Raw genomic sequence first — 25871 nt, forward strand, 5'->3', positions numbered from 1 at the left:
GTCATGTATTGTTACACTTGTTAGATTGAAAAATACTTAGAGTCCTTCCTGTGACTTCCTGTGCCACTTTCTCCAGAAGTCTGAGCTGGGGAAGAGCTTGTTTCCTCAGCTGGTGCTTTTTCAGCTTTTTCGGTTTGTTTCAGGTAGTTATAACTGCTATCCATGTATTACAAACTTCTGTAGTAATGACTGTATTTCACTGCTTTAGGTTAACCTGAGTTAGGTGAAAACAAGCTATCTGCAGAAAGAGCACCTCTGACTTCATCCATGATAAAACTTTCCAGAATAAAAAGCAGTCTGTAAGGCTATCAGGTTTTTCTCTGGAATTTTAGATTATTGCAATATTTTGTTTTTTGTTTTGTTAATCTCAGCTGAAATAGATGTAGGTAACAGCTTTATCTGAATTAATATAATAATCTGAATCTCCAGCTCTTCAATTTCCTATGGTAGTCAGCTGACTTGCCATCGGCATGAATGTAAACCTCTTGAAGTTCCAAGAAATTTCTTAATTACTATAACCTTGTGAAAGAGCTTGCATGAACATTGCTACACTATCCTTTCAGACTCTGAAATGCATAACTGGACCAAGACAGAGCATGATTTTTATTATGAATCATGCTCCTTCTTTCCACTGTTTTCTTTTCAGCTGTCAGTTTTTCTGGGGATGAATCTTGACATAAATGCTCCTCTAGCTTTTAATTGTCTGTTGTTATGTAGTCAAAGTCTTGAGAGAAGAGGGAGCACAACTTTCTTCTTATTTGTTTTGAGTTTTTTTAGATTTTTAGTTTGGTTTTTGTTTGTTTGTTTTTGTTTGGGTTTTTTGTTGGTTCTGGTTTTTTCCTCCCTTTTGAAAACCAGGGTGTTTTTCTCTCTTTTAAATTGTGATTTTTAAGGTGGGGCTGCTAAGCTGTTCAGCTGCATGCATTTTTTACAAACTAATCTGAAACTACTTATGGATTTTCTGTCTATTTGTAAATTTTGAGAAGTTGTTAAGTCTACAGTGAGAATATGAATAATAAAGTGTTTCAGTCACCCAGATCAAAGAACTTAGTTAATGAAAGAGACACTTCACAGATACATGTTCCATGCAGCTTTTAAGGTAGAGAATTAAAATAACTTTGAGATCAAAGAAATTGTAAATTGTGCAGACTGTGGCCAGTTCTTTCAGGGTGGAGGTTTTTTTGTTGGTTAGCTTTGTTTCTTTTGATTTTGGTTTGGGGTTTTGGTTTGAGTTTTTTGTTTGTTTGGGTTTGTGGGCTTTTTTTGTTGTGAGATTTTTCTCAGAGAAACAAGGTAAAGGATATAAGAGAGACTGGTTATTTGTTCCATTGCATGCTTGCAAAAATCAGGTCACCAGACTATAGTTTCTCTTGGATATTTGTATTCAGTCACAGACATCTGGAGTATGCAGTTGCTGCTTTTTTAATTTCCTCTCTATTTTGCAGACTTTCTTGTGAGAATTTGCTGACACACATGCAGTTTCTGCATTGCAATGCCATCAATCACACAAGCCCTGAGTCTGTTGCCTGTCAAATCAGATTTCAGTAGTATCCTAATGCTTAATAATAGGATGGTGGCAAGAATGAGGCTCAGAGAGGTCTGTCAAAGCACATTAGAAGTGTAGAAGAGAATCACACCAGAAAACAGCTGTAAATGTGCACTTGTGAAAATCTGTTTTGGATTGCCACAATCTCTGTTTAGTCTGAAGGCTGCCACACAAGTATATAATTAGAATTTGTTTCTTGCCATTACATATCTTGCAGCTCTTCTGTTTAGTGTATTACAAGCACTTTATGTAACCTGTTCAAAACTGTATATCGTGAGTCACTTTCCCAGGAGCAAAGGAAATTTGCCTGGATAAAGGAAGCCAGCTACCTATTGTTAGCAATAGCTAGCTTGCTTGTAAACATGTGCAAGCAGCATTTTTTCCATCTCTTTTAGCATTGACTTATTCTCTGCATCTAATGCTTGTAGGTAAGGTACTTTTTCTTGTAGACACTGCAGTTTCATCACTGAAAGTTGCTTTACTGGGACCTCAGTGGCAAATTTTATGCAACTATAAAGATACTAAAATGACTGCAACTTTGCCTGGAGCTATGGCTACTTCCAAGCTCAGAGGTCTCAAATTCTCTTCCTCAAAATAGAACAACCAGAGTAGTTGGGTCCATGGCTACTACTGAAGCTTAAGCATAAATGTTTTGATATGGAGGAAAAATTAATTGACAACCATGGAGTCACCTGAATCCAATTTTGGAAAATAAAGGGAGAGCAGATTCAGCTTGAAAAAGAAAATCATTCTGATTGTAGTTGAACTGATTCTGATTGTGAACAGACGCACATGCGATGTGCAGGAGTTCGCCTTCATGAAGTGTGACCTGCAGAAGGTGGACAAACATTTGCTAGAGAGAAGTGTGAACTGAAGAAAGACTGGGGGGGTACTATGGCAGTATTGACCCATAGTCACAAGTTGTGGAAAAACAGTTAAGATTAGTTATTTTAATGGGATTTTCTGGTAACGCTCTTTTCATGTCCCTATTTGTGATTTATTATGGGTCAGCTGCAGAAAGCATGCTGAGATGGGGTAGCCACCTCCATCCAGAAGTTTCAATGGAAACAGTGTCAAGAAGTGTTGTTTCAGTGAGACTGTAAGCGCAGCAGGCACTCAAAGACAAGACAGATCAAGTGCAGGAGCAATGGACTAGGCAATAACCACATGTACATCTTGAATCTAATTGAAATTTCCTAATATCCTAAGAGAGCTATTTTTAAATATTGCTTGAGGAAAATGTATTGTTTTTCACAGGCATTCTCCTCAGATGGTTTGGCTTAAGAGTTTATACAATTTATGGCAGGTTCTATCTTCTCAGAAGTCTGGAAAAGATAAACTGTGTTTGCAGGGAAGTGATAACATGGGTGGATTCCTAGTACTTTTGTTAACTAGTAAAACTGAAGAGCAAATGCTTACTTGTAGTAGAAAATTCAGATCTGGCATAAGCCATGTAGCTTCAACAATTTTGATCAAGTGAGACCTATGAATATTTTTCTTCCTTTTTTAAAGAATTTATTTATTTCACTGAGACTTTTGCCTGAAGGCAGGTAGCTGTTCTACCCCAGTCCAATTCATTCTCCAGCTGAGGAGAAGGGTAGGATAGTGAGGAAGATGAAAGCAGATTTGTCTACATACAGTAGCAGAGAGAAATGAACCAGTGACAACTACTTTGTGGGATGCATGGTTGCAAAGCAGTGTCAACAAGTGAAGACTTCTGTTCAGATATCTCTTTCTCCCCATCTCTTATGAAGAGCTGTGGTAGCTAGGTGTCTGTGCCATTTCATTTGGCAGATTTAAAAACCTGTATGAATGACAGTAGTAAAGAAGGTAAAATAAAGCAATCATAGTTTTGCCTTTCATGGTGAGAATGAGGAAGAATTTCCAAGGCAGAGTTAATTTCTCTGCATCACTTTATGGCACCTGCAATAAACCAGCTGTCTTCTGGAAAAATCACCATCTTTGCTATAGAAAGTTCATAGGTCAAACTTCAGTTGCAATAAAATGTTATAAAAGGGGAGAACACAAGAAAACAAGGACAAAGTTCACATGATGTCTTAAAGGGTTTCCCTAGGATCTACACTTGAAGAAGCCCAGAATGTTAGAGCTACATTTCATGAACATATAGGAAATGCATATAGATTTGGCAAAGAGCAATTGAGACTTGAAAGATGAACAGAAAAATAACTGAATGACATTAGAGAGGAACTTCTATTAAATTAGATTAAGCCTGTGCCCTCCTGCTCAGCTCCAATCTGCTCATGGTTTGTTAAATGATTTATGCCATTAATTACCAGTAATTTATAACCTTCACGCGCTAACAGAAACAATTATTGGCCAATTTATAGAATACATTCTGAAATTGCAGTATCCATATTTTTGCCATCCTTGAAATTTTTTATCAGTTACTATAAAGTAACTGAAAAAGGATTTTTCAATCCTTTCAGTAGCCTTGTCCCTAACTGTACAGTTGTTAGATAGTTTCAGTTAGTTGATTTTTTTGTTGTTGTTGTTTTTGGTTGGGGTTTTTTTGTTTTTTGGGGATTTTTTGCTACCTGGTTATGAACTGTCTTTATATGCATTATGAATGTTGGAGTAACACCAACATTATTTTGTTTAAATAACAAATTTAAGTTTTAGAAGGCTACCTGAAAGTGATTATTTGTAGGAAAAACAATGTCTAAATCCTGGTTAGTTTATTTGTGGGATCGTGTGCAAACTTAAGACCTGATTTGAGAGGATTTAATTTCTCATTTATTTTGCTACTCTGAAAAAAGGATTTTAGTTTACAGTAATGTAGAGCAAATGGAAGACTGATCTGCAGAGAAAGTAATTTAAGAGAACAGTGCATTGAGTGCTAGAATATTTATCAGTGATGCTAATATTCCATATACCTGTATTCTATATTATATGCTGCTGTTATGCTTTATGAGTCTGCATATAATTTTTTGTATCTACAGGCCCTTTTAGCAGGCCCCCATATGACAAATGCAGAAAAAGTATATGGTTACATTTGACAAAAATAGGCAAAGGTATGTTTCATCATAATGAGATCAGTTTTGGTTTTTTATGCAGGGATAAAAGCATCAAAGTACCTGTGCAGTTGAACAGTAATATCCTAAACAGCAGAAGGAGAATAGGAGAAGTTTTACTTTGTGCCCCTTTATGTAACAAAGACAGCTGTCATAGTGTACAGCATTTGCTGCAAATTCAATCACTTTCATAACCTAAAATTCATCAACATTTTTATCCTGCTGGTTATTGTCATCCCTTAATATTTCTTGATCTTCAGAAGGTTGATAACAGGTTAAATTATCTGGGACTCACTGTACTGTCCCTGTGCACTGTCAGCTTTACAGTTACAGTTAATAAATAATCCCAGCGCCATTTTCTGAACTTCTGCATGAGACTAATAGCAAGAAAAATTTATTTCAGTCTCTGAAAGACTGAAAAAAACCCCATGGTGCAGAAGGCTGAATTTTATTTTTTGCTTTGCAGCAGGAGACTATTCAAGAAAAATTAAAATAAATAAGGGGCTTAGGTTTGAAACTAGATTTTGCTGCCTTTTGCTGTCTTAATGCCTTTTAATGGGCTTTAAAAGACGTGCTCAAGTAAGGAAAAAATCACAAGAGACTTCAGTTTTTCCAGTTGCATTTGCAGTTTCCTATAAATACATTTTTGTAATAATAAAATGGATGTTTCAAGAACATTTCCTCTAAGGTTTAAGAAGGAACTTCTTTATATTTTCCTTGGATCTAATGATGATAATAATATTATTAATAGTAATATAAAAAAATAAGATAAGTGCTGTCTTAAAAGATTAATTCCAAGGCTTGTTCTGTTTTTATTTTATGGACTGTGGAAACAAATACTTGTCAGTTGCTAAGGGCACACTGAGTTACCAGACTTTGGTCATAGTGGTGATTGACAAAAAGTGGACTTTGGACCAGCAGTTGCCTTCAGCATACTATAGCAGCTCTCAATTTGTTTCAAAGCCGTTGTTAAAGCATTCTGAATGATTTCATAACATTACTTTTCTGCTAAACCAACTTCTGTGGTTGCTGCAGAAATGATGGGTGATTACTAATGACGTTCTTGAATATGACTGGAAATTAACAAGAAGGTAACCTTGTAGGAAAGGTCTGTGTCGTTGCATTAGAAGGTCTTACATTCTGCCTTCTGGAGACTACAAGTCTGTGGGTCTTTTAAATTTGAAAAAAAAATTCTACAAATATTTGTATGAGCTTGAAAGATGATCAGCTGGAACCCTGGATGCTGAGAATTTTAAACTTTCTGTGCTTAAAGGCACAGACTCACAAGAAAACATGGCAATTTACATGAGGCTGTGGAGAAGACTTCAAAGATTGATTGATAGCACTGGGATTACAGGTGTGTCGTTGGTTAGAGTTGTGTAATATCACAGGGTGGAAAACTTAGAGTTTGGGGTTTGAGAACATAGAAATTAATATGAAGCAAAATGGAGGTTTTAGGGTGGAGGCAGGTTGTTCTTCTTTACCTTCTAATCCCTTTCTTTTTCATGGGTTTGGGTGATGTTTTATAATTGGACAAAAAAGTCCACCTTGTGGGCTTTGAGAGATGAGTTACTGAGTTAAAAGGGAAAATAATCTAGGTGTCCTCTCTTAATTGGATAGTTTAGTCTTAAAAAACCTTGTAACAAGAGATAGTTAGCCATTTTGTGCCTTGCTAATGAAAGGCTGCCGAACTCGTGGTTGTGAGACTGTTTCACTGATAAGAAATAATAAACACCTGAGTCCAAACATGAACTACCCTCTCAAGTGCCTTCAGTCCGGACCTCAAGAAATTGATAATGATCCAGAGGTTTCTTTTGGAAGTCATATTGCCAGTTTACTTGTCTTGGGTTTTTTTGAAGTTTGGTGGGTTTTGTCAGGGTTTATTTGGAATGACATGTCCTCTGTTGTACTGTACTATCTGCTATTCTTTCAAACATAGTTGCTTGCTCTGGCAGTGAACAAGATGGGCATCCAGCAATGAAGCAGAAACTATTTGTATGTGTATTGGTTTGATCAAAGTTACATAATTACAGCTTTTGTTGGGCATTAATCACTCATGAATAGAAGCTTTTCAAGGAAAGAAAAATGTGACTCTTCTTATGACACAAAGCCAAATCTTTTTACTAGTCAAAGTCGCACTTTCAGAATGGACTGTTGTTTGTTCCCACCAAATCTCTGGTTCTAAACTGTTATGCAAGTTCTGTTTGGTGTGCAGTCTTAATTATTTAAGAACTACACATCTCTGTCTTTTCAAAAAATAAGCAGCCACTCTAGTATATGATGTTCCAAGAACTAGAACAAGATTAGCTTTGTGTACTTGAACCACTTCTTATGTATTTTTTACTCCTGAAATGGTTCCATTCAAGGGCTGAAATGGTTCTGATCATGAAACTTCTGGTGTTTTCTGCTAGTCTCTTGCTTGTTTAGTAGGTAGGAGGTAAAACCTAAAAACAGGGACCAAACATGTTGTCTTCAAACTGGTGATCGTGCAAGGGAAAATACTCCCTTCCTCATAGCATTATTTCCCTGCCCAATGGTTTTCTTTATTCACTCCTTCCATGTTTCATTAAAAATTCATTTATTAACTAGTTTCTGATTTTAACTCACTTCTGCTTTTTTTTCAAATTCATGCAGCATGACTGTCTATTCAGCATGGGAAAGTTTCAGATACGGTCTCAATTTACAAATACATAGTATCACAATTTCATTGTGATTTGAAGCCTTCACTGTTGTTTTGAAGCCCTCTGTGTTCTGCAAGCTCAGGCCATTGAATTTAGTCATTGCACTTTATAGGGGTAGATTTTTACAGAGAGATTTTGCTTTCCCCATTTCATTTTCCTCTGGACTCCCCACAGTCAATGGATCTCTTGCACTGAATTTTAGGCAGAAGGTAATAAATACATTTATTTGCATCTAGAATCAGCATTTAAGCCATAAGCTTGCATTGTGATGCCTCGGCATGCATGTACAATCACCTGGAATTTGTGACTGTTTTTTTCCAGAATATAATTCATGCTTCACAATCCTGAAGCAATTTGAATATCCTGTTAGATTGCAACTATTTTTTAGAGGATCACAAAGGATGGTTATAGGCTTTGTCAAGACAGGCAGGAAAGTAGAGGAGGAGGAGTTGTGCTCTGGGTTAAAAGTGAATCATGAACATATAGAGGTCAACTACAGTGACTGTGGAAGCCATATCAAATGCCTCTGGATCAAGATCAGAAGGGACATCTCCAAGGGGCATCTTAGACTAGGCATCTGCTACTGACCTCCAAACCAAGATGAAAAGGGCAAAGAAGCATTTAATCAGGGTCACTTAGCAACTTTTGGATAACAGATCATGGATCTTTTCGGTGACTTCAACTATCCAGACATTCTTGGTAGAGCAATGTAACAGGTCACAACATCCATCAAGTTCATACAGGATTGCTTCCTCATACAAGTGTTAGATGTGCTAACCAGGAATGAGGCAGGGCTGGACTGGCTGCTCACTAACCAAGGAAACCAGCTTTGTAATATCTCACTTAGTGATGGCTTTGGCTGCAGTGATCACAATATTGTGGAGTTTGGGGTCTGGCTCTCTATTCTGAAGGTTAATACTAAGGCAAAGGAAAGTGTTATGGAAAGAATCCTCCTAGGAGCCATCACAAGTCAGATGAACGAGCTGATTGGGAAATGCCAGCACAGGTTCACCAAGGCCAAACTGTGCTTGACAAACCTGACTGCCTTCCAGGGCAAAGTAACCTGCTTGGTTGATGGGGGAAAGCAGTGGACGTGGTCTGCCTGTGTTTCTCTAAGGCTTTCTCCAAGGTCTCCCACAGCTTTCTGGTGAAGTTGTGTAACAAGTCTGCTGGACAACTTCCTGTGCAGCTGTTGTGTAACAGTCTGCACAAGCTGCCCATGCAGTGGGTGGGGAACAGACCCACAGGCAGCACCCAGAGTGGGGGTAAATGGCTCCTTCCCCAGCTGGGAACTGGCACAAGTGGGGTCCCCCAGGGATTGGTGTTGGGCCCAGTGCTGTTTGGTGTCTTCATATGTGGTCATCCAGAGCACTTAAAATCACTCAGGGATCAAGTGAGCGCTTTGCAAGGGAGAGCCATGCTGCAGGAAAACCTGGAAGGTTTAGGCTGGAGAGTGGGCAAAGAAGAACCTTTTGAAGTTTAGCAAGGACAGGTGAAAGGTCTTTCACCTGAGAAAACAAATCCAGGAGGGCAGCACAGGCTGGGAGCTCAAGGCTGAGGAGCAATTCTGTGGGAAGGGACCAGGGAGTCCCAGTGAGCAAAAAGCTCAATAAGAGTGAGGAGTTGCTGCTGGAGCAAAGGAGTCCAGTGAGGTCTTGGGCTGCATCAACAGGGGCATCAGCAGCAGAGATTATCCCATTCTTGTCAGTGTTTGTCAGGCCACACCTGGAACACTGTTGTCTGTTTTGCTTTCTGCTGTACAAAAAAGATACCGACGGGCTGGGGAGGGTGGAGAGGAGGTCCACAGAGACAATCAGAGTGCTGAGAAGCCTGACACATTTGGAGAGGCTGAGAGAGTTGGGTTTGTTCAACCTTGAGAAATGACGGTTGAGGGGAAACATCGTCATGTTACAGTACCTGAAGGGTGGTTACAAAGAAGGTAGAGGCCCTATTTTTACATGGAAAATATGAGGCATAATGGGTAAAGTTACTCCTGGGGATATTCTACTTGAACGCAAGTGGAAATATTTCACAGTGAAAACAGTGAAATAAACTCCCAGTGGAGTGGAATAAACTCCCCAGGATTGGTGGATTCCCATTTTTGAGATTTGGCTTGACTGGGTGCTTGGCTGTCTTGTCTAGATCATGCTTTTGTCAAGAAAGGTTGAACATAATGGGATAATGATTGAACCTTTTGAGGTCCCTTCCAACCTGCTGTTCTGTGATTCCATGCTGCGTTACAACTCCACATCTAAATTATTCGGGTAATTTGAAAAGTTTCGCTTTATATGTAGTGATTCTTTAAAATATTTTATTTTAAAATTTAAATAAAAATCACTGAGGTCTAGGATGTGAAGATGACAGGGTGTTGTTATTATGAAAATGATCAAAATGTTTAGCTATCATATTATCGATAAAGAACAGAAATCTGCTTTTTGCAAACTCATGCTTGAATTCTTTTTCCACAGACTGCATCCTCCGCTATTAAAGGTGCTATCCAGTTGGGAATAGGATACACAGTAGGAAATCTTACATCAAAACCAGACAGAGATGTTCTTATGCAAGACTTCTATGTAGTGGAAAGTGTCTTTCTACCAAGGTAAGAACAAGCGCACTGGATTTTTCCTCAATAAAATTTCATAATTAAACTCTTAATTAAGTATTTTGAACCAGTTTTGTTTTCTAGTTCTAACAAAATCATGTTAGAGTAAGTATAATGTATGAAACGTGAAAACTTTCTGGTCTTCATGCTGTCATTGGAAAGGAAGGTAGAGAGAGAGTTGGAAAGGTCATACTTCATCTGAAGATTTGAGACTTAGCATTTATAGCAAGGGAAAGTAATTTTGACACTTTCAATTAAAGGAGTTGTCAATTTGAATTGGAAGTGGTTTGTGCATCTGACATTCACATTTGATTAGTTGCATATTAGTTTCTTGATAGTAATACTTGATATTTTGTTGAGGGATTTTTAAAATTTATGAAAATTCAAGTCCTGCCATATAAAGTATAATATAAAAATTTATACTACAACGTTCCTTTATATTTACACTATAAAATTCTATCCAGGACTCCAGTCTGTGGCAACACTCAACTCCTACAAGATATGCTGATTACAGGTTGTGCACCTCTACTGCTTTGCCACCTCAGCTTTTATCACTGCCAAGCTGATGGTATAGAAATAGTAGCAATACAGTTATGCTGATAGGGAAATCAAGGTCGTACTGATTTTTTTGGTGCTCAGAAGGTGAAGTACAGTGCCTTTCCAAGTTAGATATGCTAGCAAGTGATGAATGTTTTCTGGGTTTTCAGAAGTGCTAAATACAGTCATTTAAGTAAGAACATGCTATCTATGTAATCTTTCCTGGATTCGGGATTGATTTCTATCAGTTTTTCACAGTTGTGTTTATGTGCAGTTTGAATGCTAATTCATAAGATGTTTCAAATAATTTATAATCCTTAGTATTTACTTGTGTCGCTAAACAAAGTTGAATTAACAATGTACAAAATAATTGCATACACTTTAAATTTTGGTATTTCCTCATGTAAATTTCCTTGATTTTTGTTGAAGTGAGATATCCTTAAGGAAAAAAAATTGTTATGTGAAATGAAGCTTTTGCATTAGTTCCTAGTAATTGAGGGTATTCATATCCTTGTTTCAGTGTTAATGATAGGCTTTGTGCACAGGTTACTAATATTTTTTTTTGTAGATTAGGGAGATATAGAGAAGTTAACTATATGAATGTGTTTTCATACACTATAATCACAAAATTTTGTTTAAAAAATCCAACTTACAGGTAAGAAATTTGCATATCATGTGACAAAGCTTTTATTAGTGTGAAAAATGTCCGCCTATGACAGTGATAGAGGCTTCCATGGTATGTTTGCTATATAAGATCTGTTCATGAAAACTAAATGCAACCTACATGCTAAAACTGTTTTATTATATAGCATGGTTTGAGAGAGAAAATTTATTTTCTTTCTTTTTAAACATAATTTTAAAGGAACAAGTAAAATAAAATGGTTTGTAGTCTATAGCATTGCATGTGCCTTCTTTCCTTTGAGATTCACATGCCTGTACACACAGAAATGAGATTTACTTGTTTTGTATTGGTAATAAGGAAGAGTAGGGAGACATCCCTTCTGGTTTGAAAAAAACCCCAAAAGGCAGAAGGAAGAGACTGATTGCACTAATGTAAAATTGAATAGAAAAGCTTTGGTAGTGCCTTTCTGGACAGTTCTTATAAAAAAAATATTTTGAGGAAAATTAGACAAATGAAAATAATGGCCAAAGCAGTGTAATTTTGGTTTTGGGTTTGTTTGTTTTTTTTTTTTACATTGCTAGGTAGTAAGTAGTATACAGCATAGTGAGCCATCTTAACTGCAACAAAGAACTTCTCCATAAAGAGCACTTGTTGACAACAGTGTCTATGGAATTAAAAGTTGGCTATCTATAGCAATCTCTTCAAATGACTCAATTTCTTATGCTGATGCACAGAAATATCCAATTTCAAATCCTTGCTTATGTCTTAATGTAATATCCACTTTTATTTATCTAAATTATGTTCAGCCAGAAGTGTATTACTGTGCATGAATTGTTATACATTAGGATTGCACAAAATTAATACAGGATTGTTTCTTGCTGGTTCAGAGTATTGGAATGTTGTTTCATAACGGCATTATGTGGATTGGTCCTGAGTTGTGTCAATAGGTAACTTCATTACTCAGGTTTGAAGCAAAAAGCAAAGGCTGCACATTCTTTACAGCTGTAACTGCACTCCCAAGGTGCACCTCAGGTGCTCTTTGCTTTTTCCAAGGGGGGGTACCTACTTGTGATGGCAGCATTGTTAAAAGTAATTACTGTAATGACCTTTTTTTTGGTCCCATTTGGATTGGTCTGGATTGAAAGCAATTAGTGGAAATTAGTTACACCAGCAGGTGAATGGGTTGACCTCTACCTGGAAGTACCCTGGAGCTTGCTGATATTGAGTAAACTTTTTGCAGAAGTTTGCAGCAGAAGGAGAACCGTACAGTGCAGCAAGAGTGGTGCTGAAACACCACTGCAAGTAGCAGTATTTTTCCAGTTGCTTTGGGTACAATTAATGTCTGCAACTTCAAACAGCTGTCAGGTGAACTTCCCCTTCATTTTGGCAATTTCACAGCAACCTGACCCTTTGCACGATATCCTGCTCCACCTTTCTCCCATGTTTTCTCTGCCTTACCTGTGTCTGGCAGTGAGGGGAGAAGGCTGTTTTTCAGTCATAGGCACACCTGCTTCTTTGACAGCAACAGGGGCACTGTTAAGGTAACAGTGGTAAGACAGACTTAAGCTAGTAGAAACGCAATGCAATGCAGCCTATGCACCAGTGAGCAGAAGAGTTTTATATCTGCCCTATTATAGTTGGGGGAAAATAGTTAACACTTGTTTATTAATTTAATAGGTTGAAGAGGATAGTTTCTGCACACCCCTCAAGACCCTGAAATAGCCTTCAACCTGTATCTCTGCTTCAGTAGTCATACTGAAGCATTCAGGATTCATTAAGAAGGGAGAAAAATGTCAGGGAAAAAAGTGGTTAGGTCAGATCTGAACATAACTGCTCTGCGTATTTTGGGAGCTACTGATGTAAATCAGAAGTAACTCCCTGGATTTCAGGTTATTCCTGGTCCGGAGTTACTCTGTAACTGTGTTAAATTAGTCAGAGTTTAGCCCAGTTAATTTACGTGTTTATTTCTGGAAGTGACTTTGAGTGAAGTACAGATGTCTGTACTTCTACTGTGTCTGTTCACTACTGTGGATTTGAATTGCAAAGGTACTTGCCTTCATTTGCACATCGTAGTGGTGGAGGGCCTTTCATCCCATTCTCTTCAAGCTCCCCAGGAGTCTGTATAACTTGTTGTTTTTGGAAAATTGGAAGCTGCTATAATGGTGTTCATTGAGAACAACCATCCAGATAGAGTTAAAATAGTACTATGCACATTTGCTCCTTGGATGGAGAAACAAAATGCACGCAGCACTGACCTACTTGATTCTGAAGAGACAGTGCCTGAAGTCTCCACCCTACTACCCACTGAACAGAGTGAAACCACACGGGAAACCACTCCGAGTAACCTCTGTTCTGGCTTTTCAAGTCTGCTTTGGAAATCTAGCAACAGAGGTGCTTGTGCTTACCTGGGGTTGGTAGTACTGCAACAGCAGCTGGAGGGTTTTGGTGGGAAGGTTGTTCATCCTGCATGTGCTCTCTCTGCTCGGTCCTGAGACTAGCTGTGTCAAGCATATTTGTGCCCATCCTCCTTGGCTGGAAGCAGTTCCTGGTAGCACAGTTTGCTTCCAGTTAGTCGTTTGTGCAATGTGGCTTCAGCAATATTTTGTCAGCCTTTTGTCTTGGCGGTGGTGCTGGCTCCAAGTGAGATGGCCTTGGTTAGAATGGCTCGTTGCTCACCTGTGAGCCTAGCTCTGATAGGCCATGGTGCCTCAGACTGGTTGCTGGGCCATGGGGCTGTGGAGCTGCTTTTGAGTTGGCAGTGTAGGCAGTTTATTAAACTCTTCAGTAGACACAGAAGGAGGTGCATTTTCTGTGGTGACTGAGAAGCCAAATAGAAGCTGCTACATGATATCAGCTAATTTTGATATTAGACACATATTAGAAATGCGGAACGTTTCAAGACAGACAGTATGTTTCGGCCTGCATTTGTGTTTTTAGATGCAGGCTGCTTCTAAGCACAGCTGTTTGACCGTTTTTGCAGCAAGTTGTTAGTCAATCTTATGCAATTCCCTTGCTAATAAGCTTTTATTGCGGGGTCTAAACCCTGCATGTTGAGAACAGTTGCTATGGTTTTTAATTGAGCTGGGAAGTGTGTTCCATGCCCAATGACCTGTACGCCCTCTGCAGCTACAGTCTGTACACTGAACTGGTTCATTTACAAATTGCTTTCTTGTGATGCTAATGAAAGATTATTCAATACTTTCTGCTCTTTAATGTCAGAAGCTTACCATTGTATTGTGATAGCATTTGAATAACAGCCAAAAAAAGTAGTCAAAGTACTAAGGTAAAAACTTTACTTGGCCAGGCTGGATTCTACCCTACATATACAACTGAAGTGTACTGCTTTCTAGTATGTTTTTGAGGACTGATTGAGAAAACTGATACTTACCCTCGGAAATATCTTTGTATCAAACCTGTATCATAGGTTAGCTGATGAACTAAGTAGTGTATTTATAGTATAGAATGCTCTACAGGTTTAGTGTGACTAGTATTTAAATGTTCAGACTAATGATGCGTTGTTGTGTAACTTATACCATGACACGTTTCCTGTGGGCAGTTTCACAAGAAAGATAAAGTGACCTGAATATTCTGATGAAGTGCTGCTACTCTTCCTTGGTGCTTTGGTTGCAGAGAGGCACAGAATTACTCAAGTTCTGACAAGGTTTTTATGGTTTGTGAGTGGAGTGATAGCACAGAGGGGAGGATGCAAAACAAAGATTAGAAATGGGGATACTTTGGTGACAAAAGCAAAGTCTGATATGAATTACTGGACTCAGCTACTTCTGTTACCAACAAATGATTGGTAAACCTGATAATCTGGATAGTTGTATAATTATGTAATCTCTTAAACTACATTTCAAGTACTCTGAGATCCTGTATTTTAATAGCATTTCCAGTTGGTTATAAAATAATATCTCCATCAATGTAAGTAAATGCTTCAGCTGTTATGTAGATATGATTGACTTGACCTGTTTTTAAGTTACTGACTATTCCTAATTATATTTCAAAGCTGACTGGCAGGGAACTGCTTAGGACAGCATTTGCTAACTGGAAGTTTAGGAAAATGGAAGTGAGAAAAGACAATACCACTGGGCTTTAGCTCACAGTATGAGGAAAACACAGACACACCTATTTGTACAGATAAATATGATACCTACTTCCAGCATGTGGGAAATCATGCTTTCCTGAAATTACATACTGGAAAGGAACATACCAAAGTACTACCTGACCTGCAGCATGTGTTTGTTTGATACAGTTTTTAGAGCTGAAAAGCATTGTGATGAATTTTTTAAAAGCAGCTGTATTCAAGAGCAATGAAACTGAAATTGGATAATATTAGTTTTTAAGGTTGAGAGCATTTAAGTTTAGACATTTTATTTTGATTTTACAATCTAAAGAATAATTGCTTTCACGGCAAGAACTGATGTGTTCCTCCTCTTCAGTTTTTTTACCATACACACAGGAAAGTTATACACCGGGTCACAACTACAGACTAATTCTTTTGATAACAGCTCCATGATGAAGGTAACCTCAGTGATGAAGGCTTGTTACCAAGATATGCAGCTGGCTTTCTCTGCCCCTTCAGATAGGTGTGGTATCTCCTGAGTACATCCTACCAGGGTGAGGCCATAGTAAAGAAAAGCTGCCAAGAAATGTATCTGGGTGTCTTGTTTAGCACATTTTTACAGCCATGGGGTTAGTCGTTAAAAATGTTATTCGTTTTACTTCACTTTTAGTTTGATATTGCACCACCCAGGCTTTAAATCCACTCTCAGCATTTACAAAGGGGCAGGCTTAGATGCACATACTGTCATTTCTAGGTGTACTTGATTTTAAAAAAATAAAAATTACAATATAAGTGTTAAACCAAACTTGTATTTTAAGCTTAGTCTCTCTCCTTTAGTCTGCCTATGAATCTTTTTCTATTGTGGGGTATAACATCTAAAGTTATTAAAATACCTTATAAATTACAATTGCTGCCTAATCATTCCAAACCCTGTATTTTGTTGTCATAGCTCATACAGAAAGACTTGAATTGCTCAAGATTGCCAGAATGAGAGCTAATTTTAAAGTCTTTATCTTTGTTTTTCTGGTAGACCTGTGCTTAAACTAGCTGAGAGGGAACTTACATGGTTACCCCCTTTCTTATTATGTCCAAAGCACCATTTCACAAATTTAACTTTTTGTCAATGGATCATGGGCTTTTTTTTTTTGTTACATTTCAAAGATGTAATCATCCCCTTTCATCCCTTCATTGAAATTCCCTAGACTGATTAAAAATCATTATATGTAGTGCTTTGCACATACACTTTAATCCCATGAGAGTGAAACTGTAAAATGCGTCAAGAAAATGTGAAGAGAAACCATAGAATACATTCTTTCCATAGCTAATAGAGTGGAATAATTCTAAATAGGATAGGGATGTACTTAGATCAAGCCTGCTGTACAGTGGAGTTTGTCTTTTTCCAGAAAGAGCAAGGCTGTACTCAATCCATACTTGTCATACAATCTTCAAATTGATAAGAAATTTGAAAGGTTTCCATTACTGTAAGAAATTACTGGAAGTGAGGGTGCTTTTTCTGTTGGAAGTACAATCAGGAAAACCTTAAAACTATTTTTTAGAGTACTAACAAGAAATCTTAAATTTGTGTCAAGCTTGCTTCATGAATTACAGAAGAGCTTACTTTTGGGATCAGTAAACTATTTTGTTAGGTAGTGAAGCTGAAACTAATTAATATGATTAACAGAAACAGAATATGGTAAAATACTCTGTAGACTTAAAACAGAAGGTGTTTTTAAACATGGTTTTATAAATAATAAGGAAAGCTGTCTGTATAGCGAAATTGACTGTTATATCTGTAATATAGTATCTATTGTCTTCCAAATACATGGAATTGCCCTCTATGTAGAAGCTGTTCCAAAATAATTGCTCTGTTTAGCAATAAATCTCCACTTGCTATGCGTTACTGTGCACCTGCGGACCCAGCATTGGTCATTTTGCTCCATATGCATTTATGAAATGGCTCAGAACTGTCCCATTGTCATAGCAAACCTCCTACCTTCATCTCACCTTAGTGAAGTGACAGAACATATTCTGGTATAGTAAGGATGTGTAATCTACTTGCTGACGTGCTTTCTTGTCTTTTCACAGGAGAAGCTTTTGAGTTACAGCTGCTGGAAACAGATTTAGAAAAGTGTTTAGTACCGAAATGTAAAACTTAATAAAAAAGTTTAGATGCTTTATATTCCCTGACAATTATGTGATATTTCAGTAGAGAGTACTCTGTTCTATTATTTTCTTCATCTTATGACAATTAAATGCATTTACAAGTATGACCCCAGGTTTCCAGTGTAACTATATGACCACTGGGGCATCCTCATATTGTACAAAAATTCAGTGAGTCACAACCAGCTATATAAAACTTAATGTCAGACTAATCTAGGAGTGTTCTGAGCAGTAAAAAGGCCTTATGAAAGACCATTAGTCTACCTTAACTGTAAAGAAACACTATCTTTAGCTTGTATCCTACTGATTTCCATTTTTAACTCTATAATGGAACAATAAAGCATATGTGGACTTGATTTTGATATCTTGGAGTTGTACTGCAGTAAATATAGAGTGATCAGAGGAGTTCTTTAGAACTAAGCAGCCTTTACTATTACCTTTAGGGTTTAGCACTCCAAGAAGCAGCACTATATACATATCTGGAGACTGAGAAAGCTTGTTCACCTGCTTGCTGTCACTGAAACAGTTCAGTTGTGTGGGGTTTGGCAGCACAGGGGCAGCTAGGTAGGTTGAGTAGACTTCTGTCATCAAACTGTTAATGAAAAGTGGCAAGTTCATATGACAAATATTAATTGTACAGGATGAAAGCTCTTAAATTCTTTCATTATATTTAATTTTTATTCATTATCTTTTTCAGGAATTTTGCTTAACATTTATTGGTTTTCATACCTGTGTGAATTTGTAGCCCTTTTTTCTTTTTGGTGTCCTTTGGATATTCTTTTTGCCAAGCATAATGGTACATTCTGCATTACTGAATAATTTAGTTTCAGTAAATGAATAAAGAAGTGCTGGAAAAGCTAATTTCAACAACTGTGTCAAGTCTTGGATTTGTATTTCTCTATTTATCAAACCGTTCAGACTCTGACCAAAATGATAAGAACAGTAAAACAGAGCAGCACTTTACTGTTATCGAGGAAAGTGGAACACAACAGCACAGTTGTGTTTATTTCTTGGAGAAATAAATAAAGGCAAACAGAAGTAATGCAAAACACAAGCAGGATGCCAGCTCAGCTCTGGCTGGCAAGGTAGAAGTTGTGCAAAACAATGATATTGCACTTACTCAGAAGCAAAAGTCAAGGAACAGCCACATAGAAAGGACACTGGACATTGAATACAGATCCCAAAGAATCAGATGAAGACTTCTGACAAGGGGTGTAATTATGTCAAAGAAAGTCAAGTAAGTGGGGATAGCTAATGAATATATAATCAGTGTGTATCATAAAAACTCTGCATGACTCTCAGGGTCCTTGATTAGAGGAAAGATCCCCAGAGCGACCAGCATGCTGTAATAAAGACCTACTTTCTAATATTCTAATAAAAATATGTTAGAAAGTTTCTATCTGGCTGATTTCAGTGCCAAAACTTTGTCTTAAAGGTGTTCTTGTTTGTTTTGAAATCACAGTGTAGAACTTTATTCTTCTGTTTAAAAGGCCTCTCTCATTTTCTGCCCATAAATGAATCCATGGGCATAGAGTTGTTTTTTTTTAATCTAACAACATTTTGCTGCTGACTTTTATATCTAGTATTCATCTCAAGAGTTTTGTAACTCAGGCTAAAAATACAGTGAGGTGATAAATATAAAACAAGGAAAAGAGCTAAGGTAGTATAGGTAACAAACAGGACGAGCTGGAAGCCATAAAGTAGCAGGAAAGCCATGACATAGTTGCTACCAAAGGAGCATGGTGGGGTGAGCAGAGTGCTGCACTGGATGGCTACAAGCTCTTCAGAAGGGACAAGGAAGGAGAGCTGTGGGGTGGCTCTGTACAGAAGGAAGTGTTTTGAGTGTACAGAGAGCCTGTGGGTGACAACTGGGGGAAGGCTGAAAAGGGAGATATCCTGGTGGGAATCTGTTCTAGACCACCCAACCAGGATCAGGAGATGGATGAACCATTCTATGATGTGATGCTGATGTTTCATGATTATCAGCCCTTGCTCTTGTGGATGATTTTAACCTGCCAGATGTCTGCTGGAATTCAACACCAGAGAGGAGGCAGTCTAGGAGATTCCTGGAGTATGTGAAGATAACTTCTCAATACAGCTGGGAAGTGAGTCTACCAGGGGAGCTACCCTGCTGGATCTGCTGCTTACAAACAGAGATGGGCTGGTGGGAGATGCTGTGGTTGGAGCCATCTTGAGCACAGAAACCACGACACAAGAGTTTTCAGTACTCGGTGAAGTCAGTCTCTACCCTAGACTTCTGAAATGCAGACTTTGTCCTGTTCATGTCTAAACATGATCTTTATCCAAATGCATACAGGTGGTGAAAATAGTTATTTTCTTTAAGGTGAGGAAAAAGAATTTGCTGGCAGTGTCTCTCATGGACATTTCTATTAGTGGTTAATGATAATAGAGAGGTTTATCTGCATTTATGCTCTTTTTTCAGCAGGGGAACAGTCAACTTAGGCAGCTTAGTGGTGAAACTAGTGCTAATAATTACTCAGTAATTTGGTTTGGTTTGTTTCTGTTTTCAGTGAAGGGAGCAATCTTACCCCTGCTCATCATTACCCTGACTTCAGATTTAAGACATATGCACCTCTTGCCTTCCGCTATTTCAGAGAACTTTTTGGTATCAAGCCTGATGATTATTTGGTAAGAGCCTGCAGTTTTCCTTTGAGTTACAAACTATTATAAAGCATGCTAGTTTTATTGTGGCAGAAAGGGATTCTTAAAGGGTGCCCATATCAGTAAGAAATTTTGTGTGTGGAGGGGTATATAACTAGTGCATATTTTTACTGGTGACAAAAATTTTAATTCTTTTACATGATTCGTATTAAAAAACCTGCTTTGTTAATTGACTAGAGCAACATCCATGTCATTCAGATAATTTTTTCTAGAGAAGTTATGATCAGTACTTTGTGACTTTTATCAATTCAGTTCTAATTAAGTACTTTTGTGTGATTTGTGTTATGCACATCATTACGAAGTGAAGTCTGCAAATGTTCCTGTCTACCTTTGAGGCTCATGGATGACTGACTGAAAATGAAGCATTTTAGAATGCATCCTTTGTTCTCTCTATTTTATAAATTGAAGACTTATTCTTTCACAGTGTTCAGTTTGCACTAGGAAAAAAGTTACAAATTTGGTAATATTGTAAAAGCAGGCTTTACTTGGTGGAACCACTTTATATACTGCTAGAACAAGTATTCGCTATTTTATTTCTCCTCTAGCTCTGCTTTTGGAAGGGTAGGGTGAATGCAGAGATGGATTTTCTTCTAGATGTTTGCCCAATGTTTGGTTTGTTTCATGGTAGGTCACGCAAGAAATCAGAGTCCTAGTAAAAATTAGCAACTTTATATGTAATTTTTTGAATGAGCTTTAAAATGCTGAATGAGCTTTTGTTCTATTATTGATAATGGCTTCTTTAAGACCAAAAGAATTTGAAAGGGCTTGAGTGAATAAAAAAGAAAAATTGATTAAATGTTTCTGAAATATTAATATGCTACTAAATAAATTGTTTCTGTTGTGTTCAACTGTGCTATAAAGGGGTTTTCTTCCTAGATGAACAATAAGCCTGGTTTTGCTTTTATTTAGGTTGAATATGGGTGTCTTAATGTGGGTGTCTTATTTTAATTCTTTAGTGCCATGTATGAATTTTGTGTTTGTCCTCATGACCATAGTTACATATAAAAAAAGATAATTATTTTGAATTATAAATGGTAGTAGCAAGGAAATTAAGTTTTTTGGGAATTTTATAAATCATAGTCATAGAGTGGTTTTGATTGGAAGGGGCTCAAACATGATTTATTTCCAACTTCACTGCCATGGGCAGCGACATCTTCCCCTACACTGGGTTGCTCAAATCCAGCCAGGTATTGAACACTTCTGGAGATGGGGCATTCACAACTTCTCCAGACCATACATTCCGGCTCCTCACCATCCTTAGAGTGGAGAATTTCTTTCTTCCACTGACCACAACTCTTAGAGTATGACTGATTCCTTATCCTCTGAGTTATCCATCTATCAAATCTATGCCTCTCCAGATTAGAGACAAGGGCATCATGGGTGACAGTTGTGTCATTATGTAATGTGCTTTTTATCTTATCTCTTTTTATGGTCTTGGTAAAAGATGAAATATGTGGGCTGTGTTGCCAGCTGCTAAAAGGACTGTGCTTCCTAGAGCAAAGTTATTACCACCTGTAACTTCTTTTCCATCTAAGGAAGCTTTTGCAGTAGCAGAAATAAAAGTCTATACAAAGACTGCATGCTGTGAATAAGATTTGTGACAGTCATTTTAACTACAAAAAGACTATTCCCTGAGGGAAGTTACCAGTAAAGACAACTTGTTGCAGATTCTTTTTTCTCTTGGCACAGGAAAACACATAAGTATGTATGTAAGTATGTAGTAAATGATTGTCTAGCTGTGGCTGAAGGGCATGTGAAGTAAAATAAGAAGAGCAGAAAGCACATGTGAGTTTACACTGTTAATTTGAAGTGACAAAGCTCAAGATTTAAAGCTTCACCTTTTCAAGGAGGATGAGCAGTAACGTACTGTAGGAGTCAGACAGGATAACAAATGTAAATACATTTGAACAGCTGGTAGAATTAAATTGTCACTGTAAATCTCATGGATTTACAAGAAGTTTCCGCATTTTGCAGGGAAACTTCTTGATCATAAATACTCACTTGTCAGGCTCTTGGGGATTTTCTTGCCTTTTGGTTTTGATTTGCCTTTCAGTGGTGTCCAGTTAAAACTAGCTGGGCCCTTTCTATAGCAGCATTTGGTGGGTGGACTTTTTTACAGAAATGCATACCACTGGAAAATTACCAATGCAGAGTGTAGGACAATGTTTTTTGCTTATGTTATACTGTTCTATTGAGCTTTAATATTTGGGATAATCATATTCAAATGTTTTTCACAGTGACAGTTACTCATTAAGATTTAAATATTTTGTCAAGAAAAATGTAATTGCTGCAGTTCAACTGCTGAATTGGTCTAAAGGTTTGTAGTGTTACAGATTGGTATGACCATTCTGTCTGTAGAAAATTGCAGCTATAGGATTAATAAGAAAGGTATTCTGCATTAATTGGAATTGAGTATAAGCAGGGAGAAGAAATATTTATATATCATGCAAAATTCTCTTCAAAATTATAAGCCTTAGCTGGAGTTAGGATAAGAAGATGCATTAAGGCAATGGCATGAGCCCATAGGAAACATGCTTCTTTAGTTCAAGTGCTCACAAAAGAACATATTTAATAGATTTTCTAGTATCACTGCTTTCAATTTTAATATAGATACGTTTTTCTATGGTTTTAAGCTGAATGTCAGCTCTCCATATCATTTGAATGAAGTTTGGAATAGTGAACACTTAGTAAATGTACATTTGTCTCTGTATCAGAGTATGGTTCTACTAATAAAGCACAGTCTTTTCGCTCCTTAATGCAATTGTAATTCTTAATGTGTCCTGTGGAAAAGGAAGCCTGGCTAAATATGCAATATAATGGTCCTTCAAATTCCATGTTTTCTTGCTTACTGGTATTAAATTTTTTTCTGATTCAGGTGGTTTTCAATCATAAAACTACTAAAAGATTTGAAGAATTTGTAACTATACTAAAATTAGTAGCTATAGCTAAACCAATTTTATCAGTCTAATAGTTTCAATCCCAGTTGCACAGAACAGGATTTGCCTATTTGTCTATAATGAGAAACCTCACTCCCAGTTTATTTTTCTACCATCCTGTACCTGTTTCTTTCAAAAAAAAATGGATGTGAAAACAAACAGCTCCAGTCAAAATGTCTTCTCAAAGCTTTTGTCTCAGAATGTGCTGTGCTGACAGCATGGAGATCAACTCCTTCCACACAAACCACTGGCTTCACTCCAAAGGAACCTGTTGCTTTGGAACACGAAGAGGGATATATGCTCAGCTGCCAGCTCTCTTCTATGGCTGAGCAGCATGGCCCAGGCAGAGTGGCCTGCCAAACCTCAGCCAGCAGCAGTAGTGCTGCTACGTGGTTCTCTTGTGGCTGCTTGAACCTGCAGTTCTTCATATTAAACTTGTGTTTGGGTAATGCACGCAGTGAAAAGCAATTTTTGTCTCTTCCAGTACTCAATCTGCAGCGAACCTTTAATTGAATTATCCAACCCAGGTGCCAGTGGGTCTTTATTTTTTGTAACTAGTGGCGACGAATTCATCATCAAAACAGTTCAACACAAAGAGGCTGAGTTTCTTCAGAAGCTCTTGCCAGGTTATTACATGGTAAGTAATTGAAGACTTTATTTTACTTCTATTTCTCCTGCTTCATGTCACTTCTGAATATTCAGTTTCACTTGTCTTGAAATATTCCACTGGGTTAATCTGTATTTTTTGTAATATTTATAACATTTTTACCTGCCTTTCTACATGTACACGCCGTACATACCCAACAGAAAGAATAGGTATAAACCTAGAATATATTTAAGATAAGAATTGGTGCTCTTTTAGCATTCAAGATGAAGCTGAATGTCATAAGCTATTTTGATACCAAACTTTGCTTTTAATAAGCTAGTAACAAAATAAAGTTTCTAAATTTCTAATTCAGTTTTCTTTCTCCATTTTGTGTTTGTCTACCCTCTGCATTTCACTCAGAGTGGACAAAGAAACTAGACCGGTCAGTTTCCCTTTTGTTTCCAACTACTTCTGATTTCCATTTCTCATGTATTAAAGCAATGATGTAAAAGATATTTTTATCCATGCAATTTGTTCAAAACTTAATTTTTAAATGTAGCCTTTTGAGGGCTAATTCTAAGTCCATTGTATTGGGTTTAATGTGTCATCTAAAAGGAAAACCATTGATTAAAAAGCGAGTAGAATTTAATTTTTTTTTTTTTTTTTTTTTTTTTTTTTTTTTTTTTTTTGTTTGTTTTTTGTAACGAAAGCCACCCATACATATGAACAGACATTCTTCTGGGTGGTATGTATTTGTATTATTAGACCTGTGACTGACTTTCTTTTTTTGCTTTGTTTCCTGATGTAAATACTTGAAAAATTACCCTCTCACTTATACTAAAAATGAGGAATGTTGTCATTATTGCACTAAAGTAACATGGATTCACTGTGTGTGTAAGAAAAAAAAATATGTGTACTGACACATCAAAAAGGACAATGGTGACAGGTTTTGTTGTTCCTAATCATGATAATCCACTCAGCACAAGTCTGAGTTATTACAAGTACATATAAGGCCAGTTTGTATTATTTCTGGGAACTTTATTCTCACTGCTATGCAATTGCTTCCAAAATATAAAACTTCAATTACTGTGATTATTTCTGTGACAATACTTTCTTCTGATAGTTGTATATTGTGACTTAGTAATCATCTAAGACCTGAAGCAGTTTTTCCCCTTCTTTCTTTTTCATGCTGAAGATTGAGAACAGTTGTATTCAGGAGGAAGATTTTCTCTCTCACCTCTGTTATCCTCTCCTACCTAATTTATTTTACCTGTTGTGGAATTTGGAGTATTTAAATTTATTTTACCTGTTGTGGAATTTGGAGTATTTAAATTTATTTTACCTGTTGTGGAATTTGGAGTATTTAAATTTATTTTACCTGTTGTGGAATTTGGAGTATTTAAATTTATTTTACCTGTTGTGGAATTTGGAGTATTTCACACTTTTCTGTTCTGATGGTCAGTTGTGATTCTATTATGCCCTCACATGCCTTTGGAAATAATTTAGTGATTTGGCACTAACCCTGATTGTGTTCAAAGCCTCATGGAGAGAGGGGTTCTGTTTTTCAGAATCCAAGTCAAGATAATGAGAACTACATTTAACCCAGACTCCTTCCAGCAGGTAAAACACAAAGGTTGTTCAGGTCAGGAAAAAAAAAATGAAGTCTTTGGGATGCTTATAGGTTTGACCTAGTCTGCTCTTTTCTGTGAGAAAGAGAAACCTGGCATAAATGTAGTTACTGCTCTGCTGTTGCCCTTTGTAAGTCCCTGGCAAAAAGGCAGTGCCTATGCTAGCTTTCTGGAATAAAAACCCACAAAGATAATCAACTGGTTGAAGAAACTGTGCTGAATAAGAAAACATTCATAATTTTCTTCATGTTTGTTAATGTCTTTTGTGTTAAAGAAAACCCTTTCTTAAGCATGGAAGTTCATTGAAAATAGACATATTTAAAAATATCTCTTTTGTTTTAGAATCTGAACCAGAATCCAAGGACTCTTCTTCCCAAATTCTATGGGCTGTACTGCGTTCAGTCAGGAGGCATTAATATTAGAATTGTTGTCATGAACAATGTTTTGCCACGAGCCTTGAAAATGCATTTCACATACGACTTGAAAGGCTCCACATACAAACGCAGAGCGTCAAGAAAAGAGAGGGAGAAGTCCAACCCTACATTCAAAGACTTGGATTTCCTGCAAGATATGCATGAAGGGTTATATTTTGACTCTGAAACACACAGTGCACTCATGAAAACACTACAGCGGGATTGTCGAGTGAGTATAAATTTAAACCTCTGTATTCACCTCTGCTCTAAATTTACTCAGTACAGATTATTGAACCTCCATTTGTTTTCCATGCTATTTAAGGAGGGATAACTATGGATGTCAGAGCACTGATGAAGCCTGTATTTTAGTTAAGCTGTTG

The 25871-nt window shown here is 37.2% G+C and overlaps 1 protein-coding gene across 1 annotated transcript in view; it reads left to right on the forward strand.

Moving 5' to 3' along the window:
- Positions 1 to 25871, forward strand: part of PIP5K1B (phosphatidylinositol-4-phosphate 5-kinase type 1 beta) — a 97017-nt gene that overhangs the window by 38368 nt on the left and 32778 nt on the right. The window contains exons 6-9 of the mRNA XM_058823574.1: positions 9728 to 9858; positions 19778 to 19895; positions 23349 to 23501; positions 25421 to 25720. Coding sequence (XP_058679557.1) covers positions 9728 to 9858; positions 19778 to 19895; positions 23349 to 23501; positions 25421 to 25720 — 702 coding nt within the window. The remainder of the gene's footprint in view (positions 1 to 9727; positions 9859 to 19777; positions 19896 to 23348; positions 23502 to 25420; positions 25721 to 25871) is intronic.

Source organism: Ammospiza caudacuta, chromosome Z (assembly GCF_027887145.1).
Source record: "Ammospiza caudacuta isolate bAmmCau1 chromosome Z, bAmmCau1.pri, whole genome shotgun sequence".
Taxonomy (NCBI): domain Eukaryota; kingdom Metazoa; phylum Chordata; class Aves; order Passeriformes; family Passerellidae; genus Ammospiza; species Ammospiza caudacuta.